The sequence below is a fragment of the Zootoca vivipara genome, chromosome 8, assembly GCF_965207765.1.
Source record: "Zootoca vivipara chromosome 8, rZooViv2.hap1.1, whole genome shotgun sequence".
Classification (NCBI taxonomy): domain Eukaryota; kingdom Metazoa; phylum Chordata; class Lepidosauria; order Squamata; family Lacertidae; genus Zootoca; species Zootoca vivipara.
In genome coordinates this window covers 52,714,346-52,737,094 of record NC_142591.1, presented here as the reverse complement: position 1 = coordinate 52,737,094, position 22,749 = coordinate 52,714,346, and the positions used below count along the sequence as shown (strand labels likewise).

Here is a 22,749-nt window from a genome sequence, read left to right as displayed (position 1 = left end):
CATGTGCTTTTAACTGAACTGGACCTTAGAATAAAGGTCACTTTAAGTTTGCATTATTGGGCGCTGCACAGCAGCTCGACAAATGTACAAACGAGCTTCATAAATTATTTGAGATTTCTCTCTATCAACTGTTAGTGCATTCTGGAGTACACCAACAGCATTGTGCTTGAAGTATTTCTCTAAAGAGAGCTCTGCACCCAGCAGATCCAGCTTTTCACCCTCCACAGTGAAGTGCCTCACCCTTTAACTTTATGTCAGGGTTGCTGTGTGCTCATCCTGGCGACACAGTACAATGAAAACAATAGCTCTCAATTGATACATTATCAAAGGTCATATGAAGTTACAAATCAGAAGCTTGCCAGAAGCAGCTTAAGTTTTCTTTAAAGTGGGTCAGTTGTAGTTTCCTGTAGGTTGTTTGACAGTGGTTTCTGGCATCACAGGCTCTGGTCTACAGGAAACCACAGAGCCTTTATGTCCTCTGCTCAAACTACAGCATTGTGTTTTTCTACCCATTAACCAAGGATAAATGACCTAGATATTGTGCCTATCAAAGCCTCATTTCTCTTTTACCCTTTTGTTCTTTAATGTACCACATTATCACACGCTGAACACATTTGAAAGTATTCCTAGTCTTACAAGCCCTTTTGAGAGAGTAATGCAGGGTTTTGTGCGTCTTTCTGAAGCTTTAGCTAGAGTGGAATAATATGAACATAATTCAGGATTTTTCTTCTTGTCTATTTCTCACAACCTACCAATTCAGTATATTTAGGGGCAGAAAAAGCTGGCAAAGGAAGATATAGTTTTAAAAAAATGTACCAAAAAAGAAACACAATTATATATTTGCTTCTATTGAGAATACAAAAAATAGTAAACACCAGTTGTGATTTCCCTAATCACTACATTCTATAAATTACATCTCTGCATATCATGAGTCACTTTTATTAAAAGCATCATTACTACAGTTGGCAGCAATTTACATCTTATCTTACATGATAGCAGTTTCCAAGGGAAAAAAGACATCACAACGAAGAAAAACAAATACATTTACAAAGTCATGTCTGTAAACTTCAAGGCTAGTTTAGAGTTGAGGTAATCTGTTTAGCTTTGTGGCTAAAGTAACAAAGTCCTTTAATTCAAAAAGGTACCTGATTTTAATTTTTATTTTTTTACCAGTGCATTACAAGATCACGAGACGATTTAACTGTAGTTTTATCCTGCAAGAACCTTTTCAGTGGGTAATTTTCAAAAGGTACTCTTCACATTCAACAGCTGCCTTATTATTGCTGTGTCTCAAGACAGAGAGACATTCACACTATCATGGAGATTGTCAGAGAATGTGTGTATGTGTACATGCGCAAGGGAACCCCCATACAGTCAAAATGATGCCCGAGTATGATATGTGTGGTAAAATTCATCTTGACTTTCACAGCAAAGAATAAAAATAAAAAATTAAATATATAACTTCATACTTCCTTTTAAGCAGCACTTCCTTCTATTTAGTGCCACTCTATTACAAATTGCTGCTTTTATAATACCAATGGTACCAAAAGGGAAAAAAAAGCAGAGCATTATGTCAATTTCCTTAAAAAGACATGATCACCTTTCAATTTCATCTCTCCTAGGGATAATAAATAATGCACTGCACAATACTTAATGACCAAGATACCTTTTGACACATCTGTATAACATGACTTGAACTTTTTTGTTTGCTACACTATGTTACAGAACAGCTTATAAAAACTAATTATGGACATTAACTGTGAGTGTAAACAGTAGGACTACCACTTGTCAAAAGTTTAAAACACTTGAACAGTAACTGGTACTGTTTACTCATCATTTTCATTGTTTTCTAATTCATCCCCCCCATCAAGCGAGTCTAATTCTTCACCCTGTGCTATTTCATCTTCTAAAGCAGAGGAATCTGCAGTTTTATCAAGGCTCTCCTCTGCATCACTGCCCTCTAGATTTTCTTCATCTTTAAAGGCAGCTCCTTCAGTTTTATCAGTAACCTTCACTTCACTGGAGCCCACTGCATTCTGAAGTCCTGCTAATGCTGGGAAACCAGGTAGTGTCAATCCTCCCAGTCCTGGAGGTAGAAACATAGAAGGATAGAACAGACCAGGAGCCATGGTGGACAGAAGGAAAGGATTGAAGGTCAGAGGGTTGGCAGGCAATCCAGTGGTGGTGGTGGTGGCGGCGGCTGCAGCAGCGGCAGCAGTTACACTGACAGATCCATTTGCGGAGTCAGTAGCAGAAACAGTGTCTGTGCTTTTCTCGGAGTCTTTGTTCTCCTCTTCATTCTCAGTCTTCTTTTCTTCTACTTTTGAAGTGCCATCTTCAGAAGTTTCTCCTTGACTGGAAGCCATAGTGGTGTTTCCAGAAGCAGCTGTAATTGGGTTATTCAACAATCCACTGAGTCCAAACATGTTGGGCAACCCTGCCATACCTGGCAACATCAGAGGCAGCATGGCAGCTGGATTTTTAGAATCACCCCCAGCAGCAGCAGCAGCAGCGGCGGCAGCTGTCGCTAGTCCTGGAGGGAAGCCCATGAGACCTGCAAGCTGGAGAGACTGTAGGTTCTGCAAATTCTGAAGGCTCGTGAGATCCATTCCAGCGAACAGACTGTTCATCAGCAGTGGGTTAATTCCCGAAGTTGAAGCTACAGCAGCAGCTGCTGCAGCTGCTTTGGCAATTTCGCTTTTTGGCCTTCTCCCTCTTCTGCTTGCTCCCTCTTCTCGCACAACAGGTCCTGTGAGAAGACGGTCAAACATGGACTCTGGAACAAAACCCTGCAGATGGGGAAGAAAGAACATTCCATGCCGTTACGCTTCTACCTATGGGGGACGCCTACCGATTTAGAATTTCATGTAGGGCGGCTCACCCGACAAAGCAGAGTGTACAGTCCCAAGGGCAAGGAAAAGAACAGGTATGCTGCCAATTAGATCTTGTTCACAAAGCACAGTCCTTTCCCTCTTCCCATTAAAGGCCAGATCATATATTTGAGCATTGTCCAGAAATTAAGCTCTCCCTTCAACATCACCAACATGATATAGTAAACAAAACAAAGGTAAGAAAAAACCAACCAAAACCAGAAACAGTAGGTAATGCTCAGAAGACGAGACTTCCAAAGAAATCTGATACAATAAACGCACCAGATTTATAAAGCCTTGCAAAATCCGAAGCAAATTAAACATGATGTGGTCCTTTGTCTGACAAGTACTAGGCGTCTATGTTTAAAGAAACAGAATGCCTCTGTACACACCATGTCCAATGCCTGAGGTTGAGAACAGGGAAATTCCTCACAGAACTCAAACAAGGCAGTCTACATACTTAATCAAAAGTTTTATTACGATCATGGAAGGTTTTATTCCATAATCAATTGTGTATTAATCTTGTATTTAATAGGTATTCCTAAGACAGTCGTACACTAATAATGAAGCAGTTACAAATGTCCACCAAAGCAGGTAGCTACCATTTCACAGCAGTGGTTGGGAACTTCTGGGCTGTCAACTTAAATGGACCCAGCAGGCCTCCCCATTTGACCTGCAAGGCTGTTTCAGACAAGCCACACCCGTCCACCCGCCGTACATATGATGCTGTATATCATGTAAGATATAGGGCAGGTAAAGAGGTGGCTCCCTCTCAAAAGCTGTGTTTGCAGGTACTGCCGATCAGCTGGTTGTTAGTGCTTATAAAGCCCTGTGCCTTTCCAAGTACCACCATGTTCACCAGTGCTGGCAAAGGCACAGAGCTCTGCAAGTGCAGACAATTTGTACAGGCAAAGAAAACACTTTACGTGCCACCATTGTGATGTTAGCTGATTGACAGGTAGGTGACAGTCAAAATGACTGTTGGGGAACTTAAGGATCTGGCCCGCTGGCTGGAAATATTTCTCCATCCTGCTTCAGAGAGGAAGACAGGATAAAGCCACATAACATGTTCTTAAAGTATATAGATCATAAGACACTAAAAACAGTTAAAAATGAAAAGCAAAATCTATTCAGAAATATAGCTTCTCCTTACAGATTGTTTAACGATGTCAGTCCAATCTGGAGCAACAGCAAATTCAGGGTTTTCTTCTAGCCATCTTGGCAGGTCCTTCATTGGAGGGGCCATAGCTCCACCCATCTAATAAAACATATTTATGTTTCATTAACAAAAACTTACTAGTACATACTTTATATGCCACTTATCAAAAGTATATTTATTCTTAGAGAACAATTACAGAGCTGGTAAGCAAAACATGGCAAAAGTTCAACTCAACCATGCACTAAGTGTGGAAAAAGTATTTGCCAAATATCCTAAGATTTCTGCAACTCAAAATTCAGGATACTACTTTGAACAAAGTGACGAAATCTATAGAACTTCCATCAACCTATTAAGTCAACTTATTAAAGGTATTATCATTATTACTATATAATTTTTATTGTACAATTAAAGGTTACAATCGTTAAGCATCCTCCTAAAAATGCAAGTGCTGGTCTAAAACAGAATTTGGAGTTAGAGCAAACTAGGAAAAGCACTACCTTCTTGCCATTTCTCTTATTTACAACAGGGACCCTCTCTTCTCCAGTTAAGGTGTTTATATCCAGTTTATTAGGGTTTCGACATCTGTGCCGTTTCTGCTTCGGTTTCTGAAATGGGGAAAACAGCACATCTGCACTCTTCTAAGAGAGGAGGAAAAGCACAGTGCATTACTTGGGGAGTTTTATTATCTCATCTATACAAGTAACTTTTCAACCCACTAGGCATGTATGTATATAGTGTCTTCCAGGTTCAGCACTGGATCAAAACATTATTAGAATTTTAACAATTGTACATCTTTCATTTTCAGTCATTACAAAACAAAAAATGTAATGAATGAACAATTAATTATGTTCTATTATGTTAATTGTTATTTATTGTTTATAAGCCACTTTAGGATTCATCTGAATGAAAAGCAACTAGAAATGTAATAAATCCAAATCAAATTATGACAAAGGATTAAGAATTATTGCTTTTGGAAATCTTCCCAAGTGATTGAAAGACAGTTAAAGCTTTGGACTAATCCCCTCCACCCTTGATTAACATCCACTTACTGGTACATAACTTGGCATATCCACAGTGTATGATGGATGCAATTTAAGCCATTCAACTAAATCCTTGTTTTTAGGAGCATCCTCTCCCACCAGCCTGGTCCCATCTTCCATATTAATGACAGGGATGCGAGTATCAGGATCCAGTTGCCCAGGAGATGGAATGTTTCTCAAAGGGGGGGTTTCCATTTCTTCATCAAATGCTTTGGTCACTTCTGCATCCTCCTGGAGAAAAGTGACAATTATATCAACTTTCAGGAGAACATTACAGGAGTTGCTTCAAAAAGCATACAACTTAAAATGGGAATACAGTTGTACCTTGGATCCCAAATGCCCTGGAACGCGGACGTTTTGGCTCCCAAATGCTGCAAACCTGGAAGTGATTGTTCCTGTTTACAAACATTCTTCTGGAACCCAAACGTCTGACGGGGCTTCTGTGGCTTTCAACATTTTGGCAGACGAACAGACTTCCGGGAGGGATTCTGTTCAACTACCAAGGTACGATTGTACTTCCATCAAACAATTAAACTTAGTGGGGCCATACACTTTGTACACAGAGTATGGCAAATGGAAACCCTAATGGGCAGGTTTTTTCCCCCATGGGTGCATGTGCTGGAAATGTCATGCTGAATAGGTACTATGGAGGTACTTGCCAGGACATATGTGAATATGAATTCCTACAGGTTCATAAGCATTCAAAAGTTTTACATAGAATACAGATTACTCAAGCTAATCGGTAGTTTACCCACAATATTTTCTATTTTGAATACAGTTTGCACAGTCAATAGATGCTTTTTAAAAAGTACAGACTATTCAAAACAATTCATGTGCATCATCTTATAATCCTTATAACAGGAGTGAGGAAATACCAGCCCACAAGCTTGATCCAGCACAGAGAGCTTCTCTGTCCAGGTTTCCAGATTCTTTTCTGAAACCCTGCCCTCTCCTTGGTTTTGCTCCACCAATCTGCTAGTGTCATTCAGCTGTGACTATCATGGCCATGCATTGTCTTGGACAATCAGCGCTACTGTGCATGTTCTCCTGTGCCCTGCTACTCCTTTAGTATTCTCAAGCCCTCAGAAAAAAAATATCTCTGGAAACACTTAAGAAATTCTTAGAGATTTCCACAAGCGTTTGGCCACATTTGGACATTTCAAGTCTGTGTTTCCCTCAGAACCATCTTCAGAGCCACTTGAGAAGCACTCTTTGCAAATAGCGCCACTGATTATTCACATTGGCATTTTGGGTTTTTTTTTATTGTACATTGCTTTAAAATGCTCTGGCCCTTCAAATGTTTTATCTGTTTGTATTTTATATTAAGTTGCTTGAAGACTTTTTCATGTAAAGATACTAACAAATGCATTAAATAATATAAAAAGTAAGATTGGAGAAGGCTCATTTTATGTGTCCATAGCCTTGCCATAGCTGCCAAGTTTTCCCTTTTCTCGCGAGGAAGCCTATTCAGCATAATGGAATTTCCCTTCAAAAAAGGGAGAACTTGGCAGCTATAAGCCTTGCCCACTTTTTGGCCCTGGCCCCACCCTTTGTGACATGCAGCCTTCAGTTGCTGTTATTAAATCACCTTCCATATGTCTCAAAGTGATGTACAAAATGCAATACAAACAGCTAAAACACAGTAAAAACAACACAGAAGATAACATCAGACAAACATTAAAACAACACAAAGTAGACACTCACAGCAGAGGCCCAATTTGTCCAACTGGGAAAGCTGGTTGGAACAAAAATACCTTCAATTGCTTCTGGAAAGCGCAAAGAGTTGGCACATGTTGTATAAGTGATAGGAATGTTGTTTCACAGAGCATGGGCAGCTACACTAAAAGCCCTACTCTGAGTGACTGTAGAGCAGGCTTCTAATATCTTTGGCTCTTGAAGGAGAAGCTCTCCAGTATACTCCAGAGCAGAGACCTTCTGGGTATTAAAGCATTAAGGTGGTCTCTCAGGTAACCAGGTCCTGAACTGATTAGGGCCTTATATGTCAGAATCAACACCTTGAACTTGGTCTGGTAGCAAATTAGCAACCAGTACAAATCCTGCTTGCAAGGTGCTAGTTGAAGTTCACCCCCACAAGCCAGCCAGCTACTATGTTGTGCATCCACTACAGCCTCCAGACCAACCTCAAGGGTAGCCCCACAAAGAGCACATGATAGTAATCCAATCTTCAATTTACCAATGCTTGGACAACTGTGGTGAAGCCTTCATGATCATAGCTGTCTTACCAACTAGAGTGGGCAACAGGCACTCCTAGCCACTGAGGATACATATGCTAGACAGAACTGGATCCCGGAGCACCCCAAAATCTGGGCAGCCCACCCCCAGCTCTCACCTGGGACAAAAACCACTCCACACTGTCTCCCACCCAGGCCAGGATGGGCAAGGTCCATGCTATAACTGACTTGCTCTCCAGGGGCATGGAACAACTTTTATCTCTCACTTCTACAGGCCATCTCCAGCCTCTTGCCTGTGTAATGGTCCAGGGAGAGGAGCTTTGTTTCCCCAGAGGGGAAAAAAAACCCAATCACACAACCATGCCAAATAAGATTAATTAGAAGGTGTGTGAGCTCGAGCCTGTGTTGCACTCCGAAGTAGAGAACTAAACAAAAAACCTCTTTGGGGTTGCCCTTGCCATTGGCTCAACCTACCATGCCTAGAAGACTTGGCTTATATCATTCCCTTTCCCCAGCACCACCAATGCAAGATGAGCTGATCTGGGGAGTGTCTTAAGCAGCTGCAGCTACTCAGACTGATGAAGCACAGCCTCAGTGGGGCATCGTTTTGATGTTAAAGCATCTCCCAGAAACAGCAGCATCTTGGCAGACCTGCGAGTTATCTCTAGGGAGCTGGTGGTAAACTCCGTGCCTCTCCTCACACCCCCCGACTCTGCTGCCATCCACTCAGCTCCTCCTTTGGCTACTGCTACTATTCTACATCAGCTCAAAGCGAATCTGGTGAATTAAAATGAAATTCTTCTTTTGCAGTGAGTTTAGTTCTTAAGAGGTATTTTGTGAATTTATTCTTACTGTGTTCAACTGACCAGTGCTTTTTTATATTAGAACAGGAGCATGCCCGAATGTTAATATGGAACTGAAAATACAAAATAGAATATTTTATATCTGGAAATAAAATGCCAATCATGCAGGATTAACGTCAAAGAAAAAGTCTTCTCTCTTACTGCTGTCAACGATGCTCGCTTGTTGCTCATAAATAACAGATCAAGCCCTTCTACATTTTTCCTTCTTCCTCTCCTCCTTTTCAAGGGTGGTTCTACATCAATTAGAGAACCATTTAGTAGATGCCTTGTGGGTGTGCGTGAAAGACCTGCTTGTAGCAACTCCATCTGAGTTTTAAAGGCATCAGACACTGGTGTGGAAACATTAGGTAATAGAAACTTTGAAGGAACAGCTGAAAAAGTTGAGGTAGAACTTGTTGCCTCTCGTGAGGCCTTTGATAAGTCTACAATTTTTTCTTGTCCATTTTCTGAGACAACCTGTGACTCTCGCAACTGGGCAACCATTTCCATGAGATTTCTCCTTTTGGCTGCCCTTTCAGCCTCAATTTCAATCTTTCTCCTCCTCCTCCTCCGCTGGCGTGGAACTGACAAATTGAGTGCATCTTCCTAAAGAAAAATCAACACATTATCATTATGAGCAATGAACTACCCCTTCCTTTTTTGGTATTATTTCAATTTTCTACATATTTAAAAATGATGGAAAAAGTTGCACAAGCCCAACTAGTTACATCTTGTCAGATCAACTAGAAGAGACAGTTACAGATTTCATCTTAATGAAAAATGTAACATCAGACCTATTTTGTACCTTAATATATTTATTACTATCTTTCTCAGAGTAGGTTTATAGCTATGGGTGTTTTTTCTGCTACTGTTTTGACCCCTTCTGGTTGTATATCTTTAAAAGCAACTTTATGACTGTCATACAAAACATGCCTTGGACAACTGAGGAGAGACTGTGATATCTTCATTGCCACTGATGTTGGCTTGACCAACCATGGAGAGCTCTGCAAAACTCCGTTTCTGTAGAGGGCTGTCCACAGCTGTTGGCGTATACCCAGGTATAAGGCCCTGGAAATCAAACATCTGGCGTCTATTTACTGGCCACTTCCCTTTCAACACTGCTTCACAGATGTTGTCTAATCGGTTGATCATTACTCGATCCTGCAGAAAGGGAAATACATAATGAATGTCATGTGAAAGTAGCCATTTGAGCTCAGTTGGGCCACGCACACACAGCTTAACAGGCTGCATTGCTTGACAAAACTGCAACAGAAATTCCAGATTGGAAGAAATATTACAGGCACTTGTCATTTAAATTATTGGGAATGTTGAGGAGCATGAGCCTTTTGCAAGCCATCTGACACACATTTTCTCAGTTCTCACTACTGCTATCGTATACTAAAACAAAACATCAGTTAAACCACTAGTAGTATAATTCTTGTAGCTCAACATCTTTGCCTTGGGTATGTCAGAGCCAACAGGCTGCATCTGCAATTTTGTCCCAGGAAGTGGTTCCTCATTAGTGTCACTATTAATAAAGTTCAATGTTATGAAACGGGCACCAACCTAGGGACATCTAATAAATGTCAATTTTCATTCCACGCCCATTATCACTTCAGGTTCCACTGAAGCGTGTACATTAAAAAATTCTAATTACAGCTAAGCCCTCTTAGAATATAGGCAAATACAATATGAATGCTACTGAATAGAGAAAAGGGCTTTGAAACCTAGTTGGATAATTTTCAAAATATGTTTAATGGTCTTTTAGTTCACTAGTTAATAATGATGCATCACTTCCCTTTCTGGGGAGTCAAAACAACATCCCTGGAAACATTTGCTTTCCATCCATACTTTTGTCATTTGGTGCCATGTGAAGACTATTTTATTCTCCCGAGTTGTTGGTTAATGACATCATAAACATGTTATCTTTGCTGCTGCTTTGACTGCCTGTTGTTTTACTAATTGTTTTATATTGCTGCATGATATTGATTTATTTAAATTGTTCTACATAATTGTAAATCACCTTGAACAAATTTGGTGGAAACACAATATAAACATATTAGATATATACACACACAAACATGCACCCACATACATACATACATGCATACACAATCAACTTTTGAAAATTGGCTATTGATTAATAAATAGAATCAACCTTCAGTTACCTGAACAGTGTAAAAGCCACTAGCAGATCTCAGCAGCTGCAGCCAGCTGCTTGCTTTGCCCAGGAATAAGCCTATTACAGCAGGGGTTATTTCAACCCCCCCAAACCAGATGGCCCTGTTATGGTGATTAGGAAGCTTAAGACTATTACTACTTTATTTCTCTCCAGCACCCTCTGAAACCAGGACCTAAGTGGTATATAGAACTAGTACAATTATCACTGCTGTATTTTGTCCAGTAAAATGTTTTTTTTTAATTGTTGCAAAAATAAAAGTGATAGCTCTACTAGACAAATGTTCTCCTGTTTTATATTACAAGCTATATAGGATTACAGTATTTCCTTATTTTACTTCCTTCAATTCATAAAGGAAGAGCCTGCCAAATTTTAGTTTATATTCTTATATGTTCTATTAAGTATGATTCCATCTCTTTCTCCGTGCTAATCTGAATTGCTTTTAGGGGGCAAATATTTAAACCTACAGGGCTGCATCCAACATTCTCTGTCTACTAGTAAAGGGCATTTGTGCAAACAGGCAAGATTTAATAATGTGGCATGTAAGTGAAATATAAATCAAATGGTGATGGTGATGGTGATGGTGATATCCAATGCACAATAGCCAATGCAACAGTTGTGCTAGTGGAAACTCAAGCACTAGATTGTGCAATCTATTGTGCAAAGAAAGTTACGAGCAACCCACTTATGCATTCTCTTGTGCATTCCACTGCCAGAAAAAAAGATTTGCCGGCAAAACAAGTATACTGCAAATGACTTAGCACTACACTGGATGTAATCCCTAGGCTGTATTGTCAGTGTTTTCCAGTATTTTTGAACTTGGCTCCGCCCTTCTGAATGTACTCCCCCCCCCTTGCCAACCCCTGCCCCCTCTCCCAAAATACACAGGATCCAAGGAGCAGCATGCAGAACTCTACACAGAAACTTAAAAGGATATCCCTTCCTTCAGCATCCTTCTCCAAAACCTGTTCTGGAAATTTAGGAAAGTTGCCAATTCTGAATGGGTTGCCTCTGAATGAGTCACCACAAGGGAAATGGGTTTGGCACTGAATAACGATGGTAAGTGAGACAGGAGTGGGCAGGAGATTTATTGCACAGCCATCTATACATACAGACATTTAAACCTCCCATCATCTCTTTCCATCCTTCATGGTAATAAAGTTTACCCAACAGCCCTCTTGCTATGCCAGGGAGGGATTCTTAAGGGGTGGCAGCACATATTGAGTAAATCCTTCCACCTGCAGCTATCACCTGCCAAAATATCCCCACCATGCTATCTACCAGTAGAGTTCAGAGTCCCAAGGATCCATGGGCCACATCTGGCCTACAGGTTGCCCCACAGGGGCAACAGAAAATTTATCCATGTGGCAATGGAGCCAGTAGGAAAGGGAAGGAAGCCAAAAGTCAGTTTGGCTTTCCTCTACTGTTATTATATTAGAAAGGGTGTATGCCCCCAGCAGGCCACTCAGTTGCAGTTGAGCCACTGGTGATCAGGCTGGCAAGCCTTTACCATTCTCTCATGTCCCCTGAAAGGCACCCCTGCTTCATAGTTTGAGGAAAAACTACATTATGTAAGAAGTACTGCATTAAGCACATCACTCCTCAGAAGTGATCAGTTTTCAACAGTCAGGTGGTAGGAAGTGTTCTCTGTTGAACCAACCTTCGGCCAGAATGAAAAAGCAAATGTTCTTTCGTGAAGGAGCTGAGCTACTGATGGGTCTCCATCTTCCATATAAAATCCATCACGCGTTTCATCCCTTGCGGTGCTCAGGGATGCATTGCTTTCTTCATCAAAATTCTTACCCTGAGAAATCGTTCCTGCTGAGAAATATTAATCACTAAGAATTAGTCACAGAAGTAAGCCACTATTATTTACAGTATCATTGTAGTGTTGATCTGACAAAGTCTTTACGGGCAGTTTTCTATACATTAAAGATGTTTATCATTCACTCATGTTGATAATGTACTTCTTTGATATGTTAATGAGATGAAGATCCCAAAAGCAGCAATTGGGTGGCAATTTTTCAAATTAAACAAGCTGACTTTAGTATGCTATTTTGCCATGTCACACTGTACATTACTCTTCTTATGCTCCATGACTTTGGTGTTTGGAACAGAGTATGCTATATATCTGCTCTTTTGTGCTCCATATTTATTACTATGATAATAGTCCAGTTTTGCAGTCAGCTCCGGATTATCTATCAACTGAGGCAGTTCTGTGTTGTTGTTTTTTAAAAGCAAAAACATTTATACTGCACTGTAGAGGAACCTGCTTTGTTAGAACCAACTAAAACACTGGTTTTCAAATTGCATCCTATGCAACTCTTCCCCACTACAATTACAGATCTCCCCCATGCCGTATCCAGCTATAGGCCAGCACTAGTTGTTCAAGGATGCAACAAAGTCTTACAGAGAAATAATGAGGCCAAAACAAATCCAGGCAGGGTTCTTATAACATACTCCAAAATCTTCTGCATTGCACAAGGTTTTCTAGTCAAATGTAGATATTTCCTTGGTAGATAAGTCAATATGGACAGGCTCTCTGAAGTCAGAAAGTTTAAAAAAACAAAAACAACTACTGAATTCATGCAATCCTAAAATTGCATATTCAAAGGTATGAGTAAAATCATAAAATTAAGGGTAGATCTCCTTTCAGCTCAAAAATGTCTGATGGGAGACTGCATATATGGTGTACCAAATATAGACAATATTATTCTGACTCAATCCTTATTTTCTTCAGGATTACCTTCAGGTTGGGATGACTCTTCTGATTTGTCATCATCATCGAGTTTTTCTTCTTCATCATCTTCCGAACCTTTCTCAGAAATAGATTTTGGCTCTACCTCTGTACTCAATTCCATGTCCTTTATTTCACATTTAACAGGACCAGCCTCAGCCTCGGCCTCAGCCTCATATTCCTCCTTATCACTTTTCACTGCAGTATCTGTTGCCTCTTCCTCTTCTTTACTATCAGACTCCTCTTTGGCTGATGTTTTCTCAGGTCCTTCCAGTTTAACTTCAGCTTGTTCTGCAGACTTTTCATCTTGTGCTGGTGTGGATGGGATAACAGAGGCTGTCTGGCTACAGCAGACACCCAATGGATTTAACAAAGTACTCAGATTACCTCCACTCCTGTTTTGAGCAAAGTTTTTATGAGAATCAAGAAAAGAAAGTTCAGGGTCATTCAGGATATGATAATCTGTCCTGCTGACTCCATGTTTAGCAGCACCAATCAGCAAATCTTTGTCATGTTTGCCACACTCCCACCACTCTGGCAGATCCAAGCTTGGCTGACACAGTTTTAACCTTTCCACCAATTGTGGATGATGGAGAACCTGCTCTCGGACTTTCCGCAAGAGCTCTATGCGATACAAAGTTCGAGAAGCACGTTCCTCAGTGATTGGTTCAATCACAGTAGAAAGATCAGGGGGTTCTACAGGAAAAGAGATAAATAAGTAGATATTAGGAAGATTTTAAAATTACTATATTTTACAATATAAAAAGGTATCCAAAGCTGTATTGACTTTAAAATAGTTTATTAAAACTGGTTTTGAGAAACATTTTTGGGTACTTACTATGGTTGCATAATGAGGTTATCAAATTAAACCCTCAAAGCAGAGAAACTCAACAAAGGGGGAGGGGAGCCTAAAAATAACTGACCTGCATTTACTTAAATATCTTGCTAAGATCTCTAATTTAAAGTACTGTACTTGAACTCAGATACCCCAAATCACTGGGTCAGTTGCTAAGAAGTTATGGAATAATGGTGAACATTCCAAGTGCTCAATAGTTTTTTTAAGAAGTGTCAACACTAGGTCCCAATGGCCTGGTGGGGGAGATGAAGCAGAGAAGAGTGGACTGTAGCATTAGTCATCTATCAGTGAGTATGATACTTCTTTCTCTTTTTTTGTTACCTCAGTGGTGGACAAAAAAAGGACACAAACGGCAACAAAGACAGGAAAAGTTATCCAACAAACAAGTAAGCAAGAGAAAGATTGTAACGTAGAACAACAAACACAGGAGTTAAAGAGGATTCAGCTGACTAACAAGAGAACAAAACAGTGAGAGCTGGGAGGGTTGAGCTGCTCCGTCCAGACAGGAGGGGGGAAATGAGGTGCTATCTACCTCCCACAATTCTTTGCTCCTGTCTGAGTCTCGTGCAAGAGGAACAGCCCAATCCAAATACTTCATCTTCCACACTTTAGGATTTTTTAAATAAATTTTCTACATTTGAATGAATACCTGCGTCTGTGTGTGAATTGAAAAGAGTGAGTATATGTGAAGGGGAAACAAACATTGAAGATGTATTTAAAATAAATATCCACTTGCATCTTTGCTTGGAACTTGTCTGAGTTTATAACTTTCCATTTATTAGAGTTACGGCTATCAGCAAACCTACCTTCATCTGGCTTGGATGGCATTCGGCACACTCGCCTGCACATAGCTACAAAGCAGCTGAAGTACTTCTCTAAACTTTCATCAGACTTCTTATCAAGTCTGGCAAAGGCTCTGAACTGGTTCCAATCAAACTGCTGCTTTATAGGGTCAAAAATAACCCCAAAAGTAGACACAACACGATAAAAATCTGCTTCCTCTCTTCTTGTCCATCTGGAAAAAGGAAGAGATTAGCATGTCAGGACACATCTAAGAGCTTTTCACACCCCAATTTGATGCCAGATACCAGGATCTATTTCAAAGAAAATGAGCTATGTTGCAAGCAGATGCTCATTTCTATGAGAACGAAGGCTAAATAAACTTACTTTTGACGTTTTTCCGTTATTATAGCTTCTCTTTCAGCTTCTAATGCTCTCACTTCTTCACGAGGTCGCCGACGGCGTCGGTCAGTCTTCATTAGCGCTTCTTGCCTCATTTGTTGCCTTTTATAGCTACGCTGATAGGCAGTAATGAGGCGGCGCAAGCGGGTAGTCAGGGTTGAAGTGTTAGGCCAGTAGAGTTGGCCAAAATCAGCATTGCTTTCACTGTGCTTGCCTACAGAATATTAGCAAAGCTAGTATTAGACATTCGTAATCATAGTCAAATGCCAATTTGCTACATATGAAAAGCACATTGAGCTTAAAACCCCACAAATCAAATATCTAACACTCAAGTCCTCTTAAGATGAATTTATGTCTTGAACTTCACTATTGTGAACAACACACTCAGTAAAATTCTGGTGACAACACACAGCTAAAATGGGCATCCCTCTCCAAAATGGTTATAGCTTTGGCTCTGCCACTACACGTACCCCATTATGTAATCAAACCGAACAAAGCATATACAAAGCAACAGTATATGTAAGTGGCAAATTATTACAAAAAAGATATAAAGTCATTAATTTTTCTGAAAATTAAAGGACAAAAAGTTGGTCCCCTGTGTACTACAATCAACATTAAGATAATATTTGCAATAGTACCACTTCTCCCTCTCTCCATCCCCAGGCTTACTTGTGTGGAGCTCTATGGATTCTTCCTTGTCAGAAGGAGAGTTTGCAAATTCCTTAGGAAAAAGAGAGTTACTTCAGCATTTGTTTTTCAAAAATTTAGCTTTGAGGAAGCAGAGGCAATGACCTTTCAAAAAGCTGAAAACAACTTTTTTGTCACACACAAGAACATTACACAAGATAAGACATTAATATTTCAAATAACCATTCTTCAAATATTACACATTAATAAAAATTACACTTTAATAAAAATATATATATTAGCATGTCAAGATCCTTACATCAATTTCATCTTTGAATGGAGTCCTGGTTGGTTTATATTCTGGATCTTCATCTTCTCTATCAAAATCACCCCTACAGGAAATATAATGTAGAGGAAGGGAAAACACAACTATCAGAGCTAAAGAACAAATCCCTTCCAAAGCTTATTATGCAGTATCATGAGGGACAATGTTAAATGACCAAAAAAGCTTCTTAATGTCTAATTATATATCCATTAAAATGAATCCCAAACTTGCTTTTTAACTACTTCACCATATCTATGGAAACACTGTGACAAGAAAGAGAATCCTCAAATGTGATGCAATAGGTGAAGCCAGGCCAGTATTTATGATAGTGTTGTAAAGTTTATTAAATTTTTATAATGTCCTTACCCATCACCACCATCTGTTAATATATCTGTTCCTCTCTGCTCAGCAGCTATGGCCTTGGCATCAGGCATACCAACACGTTCCAGGAAACAGAGAGTGGAGTCGGCTCTCATTGAATTGTACTTCTCATAGCCTGCACCCAGACAGAAAAACACACCAAGCACCCACAAGTATAAACAAAATAGCTCCACGAGAATGACACTTTTATACTGATGCAGAATGATAAAACTGCATTTTTACTGTTCTGTTCCCATTACATACAAGAATGTGTGAAGACATGTTCTACTTCCACATTTCTGCTTCCTTTCATTACAAACAAGAATGTGCCATACACCTGTGGAAAGTATGGAGACATTAAAGATTTCCAGGGAGTGTATGGCTGGGTGAGTGGGTGAGAAAGGCAGAAAAATGGGAGCAGTAGCCATGCATAAAGCTTTTTATTAGTTACCCTTTCACCTCTAGATTTAACATCCCCCAGCTCACCTTCCTTTCAATGGTACTAGCCCTATTGAAACTGGCACTTACAGTTGGAAATGCATACATGGAAAAATACGTAAGGCCAGCGAACCTGTCTTATTTGGTTTAGGGTGATGCATGTCAGTAAGATGACACCATTCCCTCCATGGTTTTCAAACTGCTGTTTGCTTTTCCGTACCATCCAAGATGACTAGATGGAAAATGGCAGATCCCAACAGTGCACAGCAAGAAAATGATTTTTAGACTAGACTTGCCTCAGCTGAGCCCACAAAACAGAGCTGCTGTACATAGGCAGAACAGCACAATTCAATTAGGATTTGTACTACAACACACTGTCCTTAACTGCTGTAGAGCCTCAAGCCAAACTGTAATCATGAAAGGTTTTATAAGCCATCATTCTCCCCTTTAGTCAGGCTGGGCTGCTGAGAATACCTCTGCAACCTCCAGAGAATTGGGATTATAATCAGGAATTGCTCACTGTATATATCATGCCAGCTCTGCATCCCCAGCCTTTCAAAGTTAACAAGGCTGCATCCCACTCAAGGGAGCCGGGAGTTCTCAGCACTGACATTTGTGAAATATTGCTTGGAACAAAGCCCAGGAGGCACTTGTACAGATTAATAGCAGAGGTTAAGCCCACCGTCCACTTTGACACTGGCTGGCAGAGTTAGCAAGTGAAACAGTGCTGGAAGCAGAGTTTATGGAGATCTATAATACTACTTGGCTATTATTTAAACAAATATGGTTTTGTGTTATTTACAGCCAAGGAAGTAATGTTTTCTCCAGAAATGTTCTGCAAACATTTAAAAACAGCATCTGATATTTACAACTCAAATAGATTTTTTTTTCAATGCAGAAGGAAAAAAGGAGCGAGAAGCCAACAATTCTTTGGAACTACACTTGTTAATATTGTGACTGAATATTGATATACACAGAAAGCTTTTACCAAGGAGTTCTGTTCGAAGTGAGACATCACTTACCATGCTTGAACACTCCAATTAAAAGGGATTTATCTGCCTCCTTATCCCACCAGTCTGTAGGAACTTCAGCATGAAATGGCTCAGGAATCCAAATATCAGCCTCACTATAAAAAGAATTACACATTTGGAAATACCTCTGAAGGTTAGGTATCACATTTAAATGTGTTCACGCTAAATGTTGGAAGAGCAAACTTGATTACACAAGGCATCAAGATACTTGAAAAAAACCAAAGCGGTTATTAATAATAGAAGTGTTAATATTATATATTTATTAATACTTTCCCTCTCTAAAATATTTATATTAAATATTAGAATCTGACCCATCCTATCAAAGCAGGTATTAGTGAATTTTTCCTGACTATGAAATGAAAAATCCCCATTACCCACCTTATATTCACCCTCACCCACCACACTCAAAGCATGAAATGATAAAATGCCCTGAACAGATATACAACTGCTAAATCTTTAAATTCCTCTGATCTAAAATAAATATGCACAGGTTACAGCTCACATAAAGCAACATATCAACCTAAATTTGCACTAACCTTGAGTCAGCACCCTCCAAGATCTTGTCAGCTTGGTCCCCTATAACTTCTTGCCTCAGATAGTACAGCATGCGGACACGCAGCAGGACCCTGGAGAGGAAAACAGAGAGGGGAAAAAGTTCTTAACTTCAGGACTGTTTGCCAACAGTGGCTTTTGGCAGCTGCTGCTGTTCATCCATCATCCTGCCAAGGCTGATTAGCCATGCTGTATGGTAGGCTTGAAGCGTGACAGATGGTGGCACATAATCACCTCTGTGTGGTGCTTTCTGCTGGCTTCCAACAGGCCTGCCTGGCAACCGCTTAGACTGCACAGAGAGGGATCGAGCTCAGCCCAACCCAGGCGCATTTCATTTAGTTCTACCTAGTGCAGCTTGTGAAGTTTAGACACGTACTCTACCACTGCCTCTGAAGTATTGAAGCAAGTTTGTAAACAACTGAGCAGATGGCTTTCAGTAACTGTTCTGCTTCATTATCTCATAAAATTTCCTCAGCTGCTGCCTTAATACCATTTTTGGAAGCACATCAGAAGTTGCAGGAATAAACGAGATATAAAATCTGGTTTTACTACCTTACAATAAACCCCCAATATGGAATGTCAGGCTTGTTACGATTGTACAATTTTTTGCTTCTGAGAACGGAAAAGTCAGTGTTTCCTAAAGACAGGATTTCAAAAAAAAAAAAAAGTTCTGCCAAATTTACTACTATTTCACCTGCCTAGATTGGATGGCAATGGAATGTAACCTAGTTCAGATTTACAATGTAACACCTCTGACATGCTGTAAAACTGTTTTGGAGCTATAATCATATGTTCCCTGTCAAAGATTAAATTGCTATCACCAAACACACAATTATATTCACTCCCAATGATCCTAGAAAACTATCTGAAAATGGGAAAAACTATTACTTACTAATCTAAAATACTTCTATGCTGCATTTATTGAACATTGCAAGGCTGTGTACAACAATAATATAAAACATTTTAATTAAATAAACATTAAAACGACATGAATACAACATCAACCAGAACAATTTGAAAAATGGGTATCAATGGCCAGAAGATGATTGGGCAAATAACCATGTTTCTACCAAGAGCTGAAAACATTTCACAGTTAGCGCCTGCCTTCTATAAGAAGAGATACTATTCCACAAACTGAGTGCTACCACAGAAAAAGCCCTCATCTGGGTTGCCACAGGATGGATTTCAGCAGGTAGTAGGAGGGTATCAGACAAATAGCTTAATGAATGGGCAGGTCTATATGGAAGAAGGTGTAATCTCAGGTAATATGCCTCCCAAGTTCTTTAGGTTTAAACTTGGGTCAGCAACAGATTGGCAGTTACCGGTAAAACAATTCCTTTTAATGGTGTATCACATGTTCATTGTAGGTAACTTCACCTAATAACCGTAGGCACCTTTGTTTAGACTGTCCTGGGGTTACCAGTGCATGGATCCAGTACTATTTTTCAAGAAAAAGAGGTGCCGGAGCCCACCGTGAACCTTGTTCTTTTATAATGGCAATGGCGCCCATCTGAGAGGTGCCGGAACTGAGTTCCTGTGAGTTCCAGATGAAAAAAGCCCTGCATGGATCACTGTGTCCAAGTTACCCCAGCCAGGAACAGCTGTAACCTATGTTTCAGCTGAAGGTGGTAAAAGGCTTCTTTCGGGCCTTCAGTGACAATGATGGCTCAAGAAGCACCCATCAGACTACATACCGATGCCTTCAAGGAGAGAGGAACCCTGTTCAGAACAGGCAATATACCTAATTTCCAGAGCTGGGGATCACTTACTCAAAGGACCTCCACCTTATCACAATTCAACTTCAGCTCACTGGACCTCACTCAGCCCACCAATATATCCAGACACTAGTCCAGGACATGCATGTCCACCCACACCTTATTTAGGCATAACACAGAAACAGAGCTGGGTGCTTTCAGCATTCTGGCTGCTTGTCAGCAGCTTCATATAGATGTTAAACAGCACTGGGGACAATACATTACCTGTAGCACCCCACAGTACCGCTGCCAGGGGTCAGGGGTGCAGTCATCTAAATTCACTCTCTGGAACTCTCCCTATAGATAGAAACCGGTCCATACAGTGCCTTAAACCTGCAACCTACCAAGCCAGTCCAGTATGACACCAAGGTCAATAGTATCAAAAGGCCACTGAGATCTCTAGCAGAAGCAACAGGGCCACATTTCCTCTGTCCTTTTCCTGATAAAGGGTGACCAAGTCCAATTCAGTCCCAAAACCAGATGCTTGGGTTATCCTTAGCCAGTGTACCAATGGGGAAGGATTACAGGAGTGGGTGATGGTCCCTGAGCAGATTGGCTAGGGAAAGCTTGTACCCCAGGCCGAAGGATATGGCCATTCCTGATTTAGCACAGATAAAAATACAACTACTCACAGAATGGGCCTGCTCAAGCTACTGTGGAATTTTGATAAGCTCTAACAAGTTACAATAGATTTATAACAATATTAATACTCATGGTACAGAAAAATGAGTACCACCACACTTTTATCTTCTTGGGTTTGTAAAAAGTGCAGAAATGTCCATGACCCTGAGGGGCTTCTGGATCTGAAAGCAGCAAGCTGTGTTAAGTTCTGCTTCATACATTATAGTATCTGGACACAAAGCATTGCCACAATTTCTTATACTTCTAGTTTCTTTACTTCTACAGAAACTTCTTAATTAGTTACTTCTGTGCTGAAAAGATGCAGTTCACCTAGGGTCATGTCACCAGGTTGAATGTACATCTATCCAAAGACAAGTTTGCAATGTCTACAGATGTGATATAGAAAAACTACCACATCTGTTATTCAGTAGGGCACCCAATAAATAATATGCACAATGACTGGGATACAAAGAGCAACATTAGACATGCCCGAGGGCTTCTGCTCACCCAGTGGAATTTCTGACTTGTTTTTCTTTAATGCCAAACCTTCATGCCATATCACAAACTGCTTTTATAACTCTGCTCAATTTCAGAAATCTTTTGCCATACATTTTTTTTGGGGGGGGGGGTGATGGAGATAAGGAAGGAGATGTTCAAGGAACACAAGCAAGTCCAAGGCATGCATCTATCAGCTGTACCTCTTCAGAAATTGCCCTAAATAATTTATATACAGCACCTAGACACTTTAAGGAGCAGTAGCAGCATTTTTAAGCAGTTGAATGTACTACACGTTAATATTGTGGAAATATAGCATGCAGATAAAAGCACAAACTTTTTCATTAAGATTTGTAGACTCTTTATTCACCAATTAAAGCGACTCTAGAAAAGGGATAGCTATTTTCCCTCCTCCACCCTCCATTTCCCCCTTCCAGGATTTAATTTGCTTCTGTATGGCAATTAACCATTCTTAGTGTAAGACGCAAATAGTAAGTAGGCAAAGAAGATGCTCTGACAGTTTCCTGCATAACTCTAAACTACATTGTTTTACACTTACAGAAATAATATTTACAAAAGGTGAGATTGGAATGATTTTAATCTGTAGTTTAGATCAGGGTCCCCAAACTAAGGCCCGGGGGCCGGATGTGGCCCAATCGCCTTCTCAATCCGGCCCGTGGACGGTCCGGGAACCAGCATGTTTTTACATGAGTAGAATGTGTCCTTTTATTTAAAATGCATCTCTGAGTTATTTGTGGGGCATAGGAATTCGTTCATTATTATTATTTTCAAAATATAGTCCAGCCCCCCACAAGGTCCGAGGGATGGTGGACCGGCCCCCTGCTGAAAAAGTTTGCTGACCCCTGGTTTAGATCTTCATATACTGTAATGCAACAAGAGGGCAGGACACCTAACAGCAGACTTAGGCTGAACCTGATATACAATGTAAGGAACAAAATGATATGTAGATATAGTATTCATAAATGTGCGATAAAATAAGAATAGTATAAATTACAGGGAGAATAATTGGAAGAACTGATTTTATTTTATGGAATATAGTTTCTGTTTGGTCTATAGTTTTATTTTTATTTCTTTTTCTTTTCTGTTCGCAATTTTTGTGCGAGTGTTTGTATTTTTGTATTTTGTATGTTTTTGTATTTTGTATGTCGGTGTTTTTTAAAATATTAAAATAATAAAAAAAAATTTTTTTAAAAAAGAGGGCAGGACACCAAGTCTATACTACAAGAAACACACATTTGAACAGGCACTGAACGCTACAAGTGGATTTTATTCAAGTTGCTTAAATTGTATACAGTGGGTTTTTTATGAACTCATCATCAGGTTGTTAAGTGAAATGTTTTCTTTGCTCAAGACAACAAATCCTTATAAAAGTCTCAGCCTGATCCCACTCATATTTACTTTAAAGTTCTATTGATTTCAATGACGCTCATTTCCAAGTAAGATTACAACCTATATCTGTTCTCTCCCC

At 40.0% G+C, this 22,749-nt stretch overlaps 1 protein-coding gene across 6 annotated transcripts in view; it reads right to left on the bottom strand.

Moving 5' to 3' along the window:
* Positions 1-923: 923 nt before the first annotated feature.
* CHD7 (chromodomain helicase DNA binding protein 7) overlaps positions 924-22,749 on the bottom strand; it is a 142,727-nt gene continuing 120,901 nt past the window's right edge. For 5 of the 6 annotated variants that reach the window (XM_088675563.1, XM_088675565.1, XM_088675566.1 and 2 more), the window contains exons 25-39: positions 18,375-18,464; positions 17,830-17,933; positions 16,376-16,505; positions 16,004-16,076; positions 15,727-15,778; positions 15,043-15,271; positions 14,682-14,890; positions 13,029-13,715; positions 11,943-12,103; positions 9,033-9,264; positions 8,266-8,705; positions 5,079-5,300; positions 4,527-4,667; positions 4,024-4,128; positions 924-2,789 (exon numbers count right to left, since the gene is read on the bottom strand). In XM_088675563.1, the coding sequence (XP_088531689.1) occupies positions 1,827-2,789; positions 4,024-4,128; positions 4,527-4,667; positions 5,079-5,300; positions 8,266-8,705; positions 9,033-9,264; positions 11,943-12,103; positions 13,029-13,715; positions 14,682-14,890; positions 15,043-15,271; positions 15,727-15,778; positions 16,004-16,076; positions 16,376-16,505; positions 17,830-17,933; positions 18,375-18,464 (3,838 nt within the window). In that variant the 3' untranslated portion in view covers positions 924-1,826. The remainder of the gene's footprint in view (positions 2,790-4,023; positions 4,129-4,526; positions 4,668-5,078; positions 5,301-8,265; positions 8,706-9,032; positions 9,265-11,942; positions 12,104-13,028; positions 13,716-14,681; positions 14,891-15,042; positions 15,272-15,726; positions 15,779-16,003; positions 16,077-16,375; positions 16,506-17,829; positions 17,934-18,374; positions 18,465-22,749) is intronic. The other variant, XM_088675568.1, reaches the window with a different exon arrangement.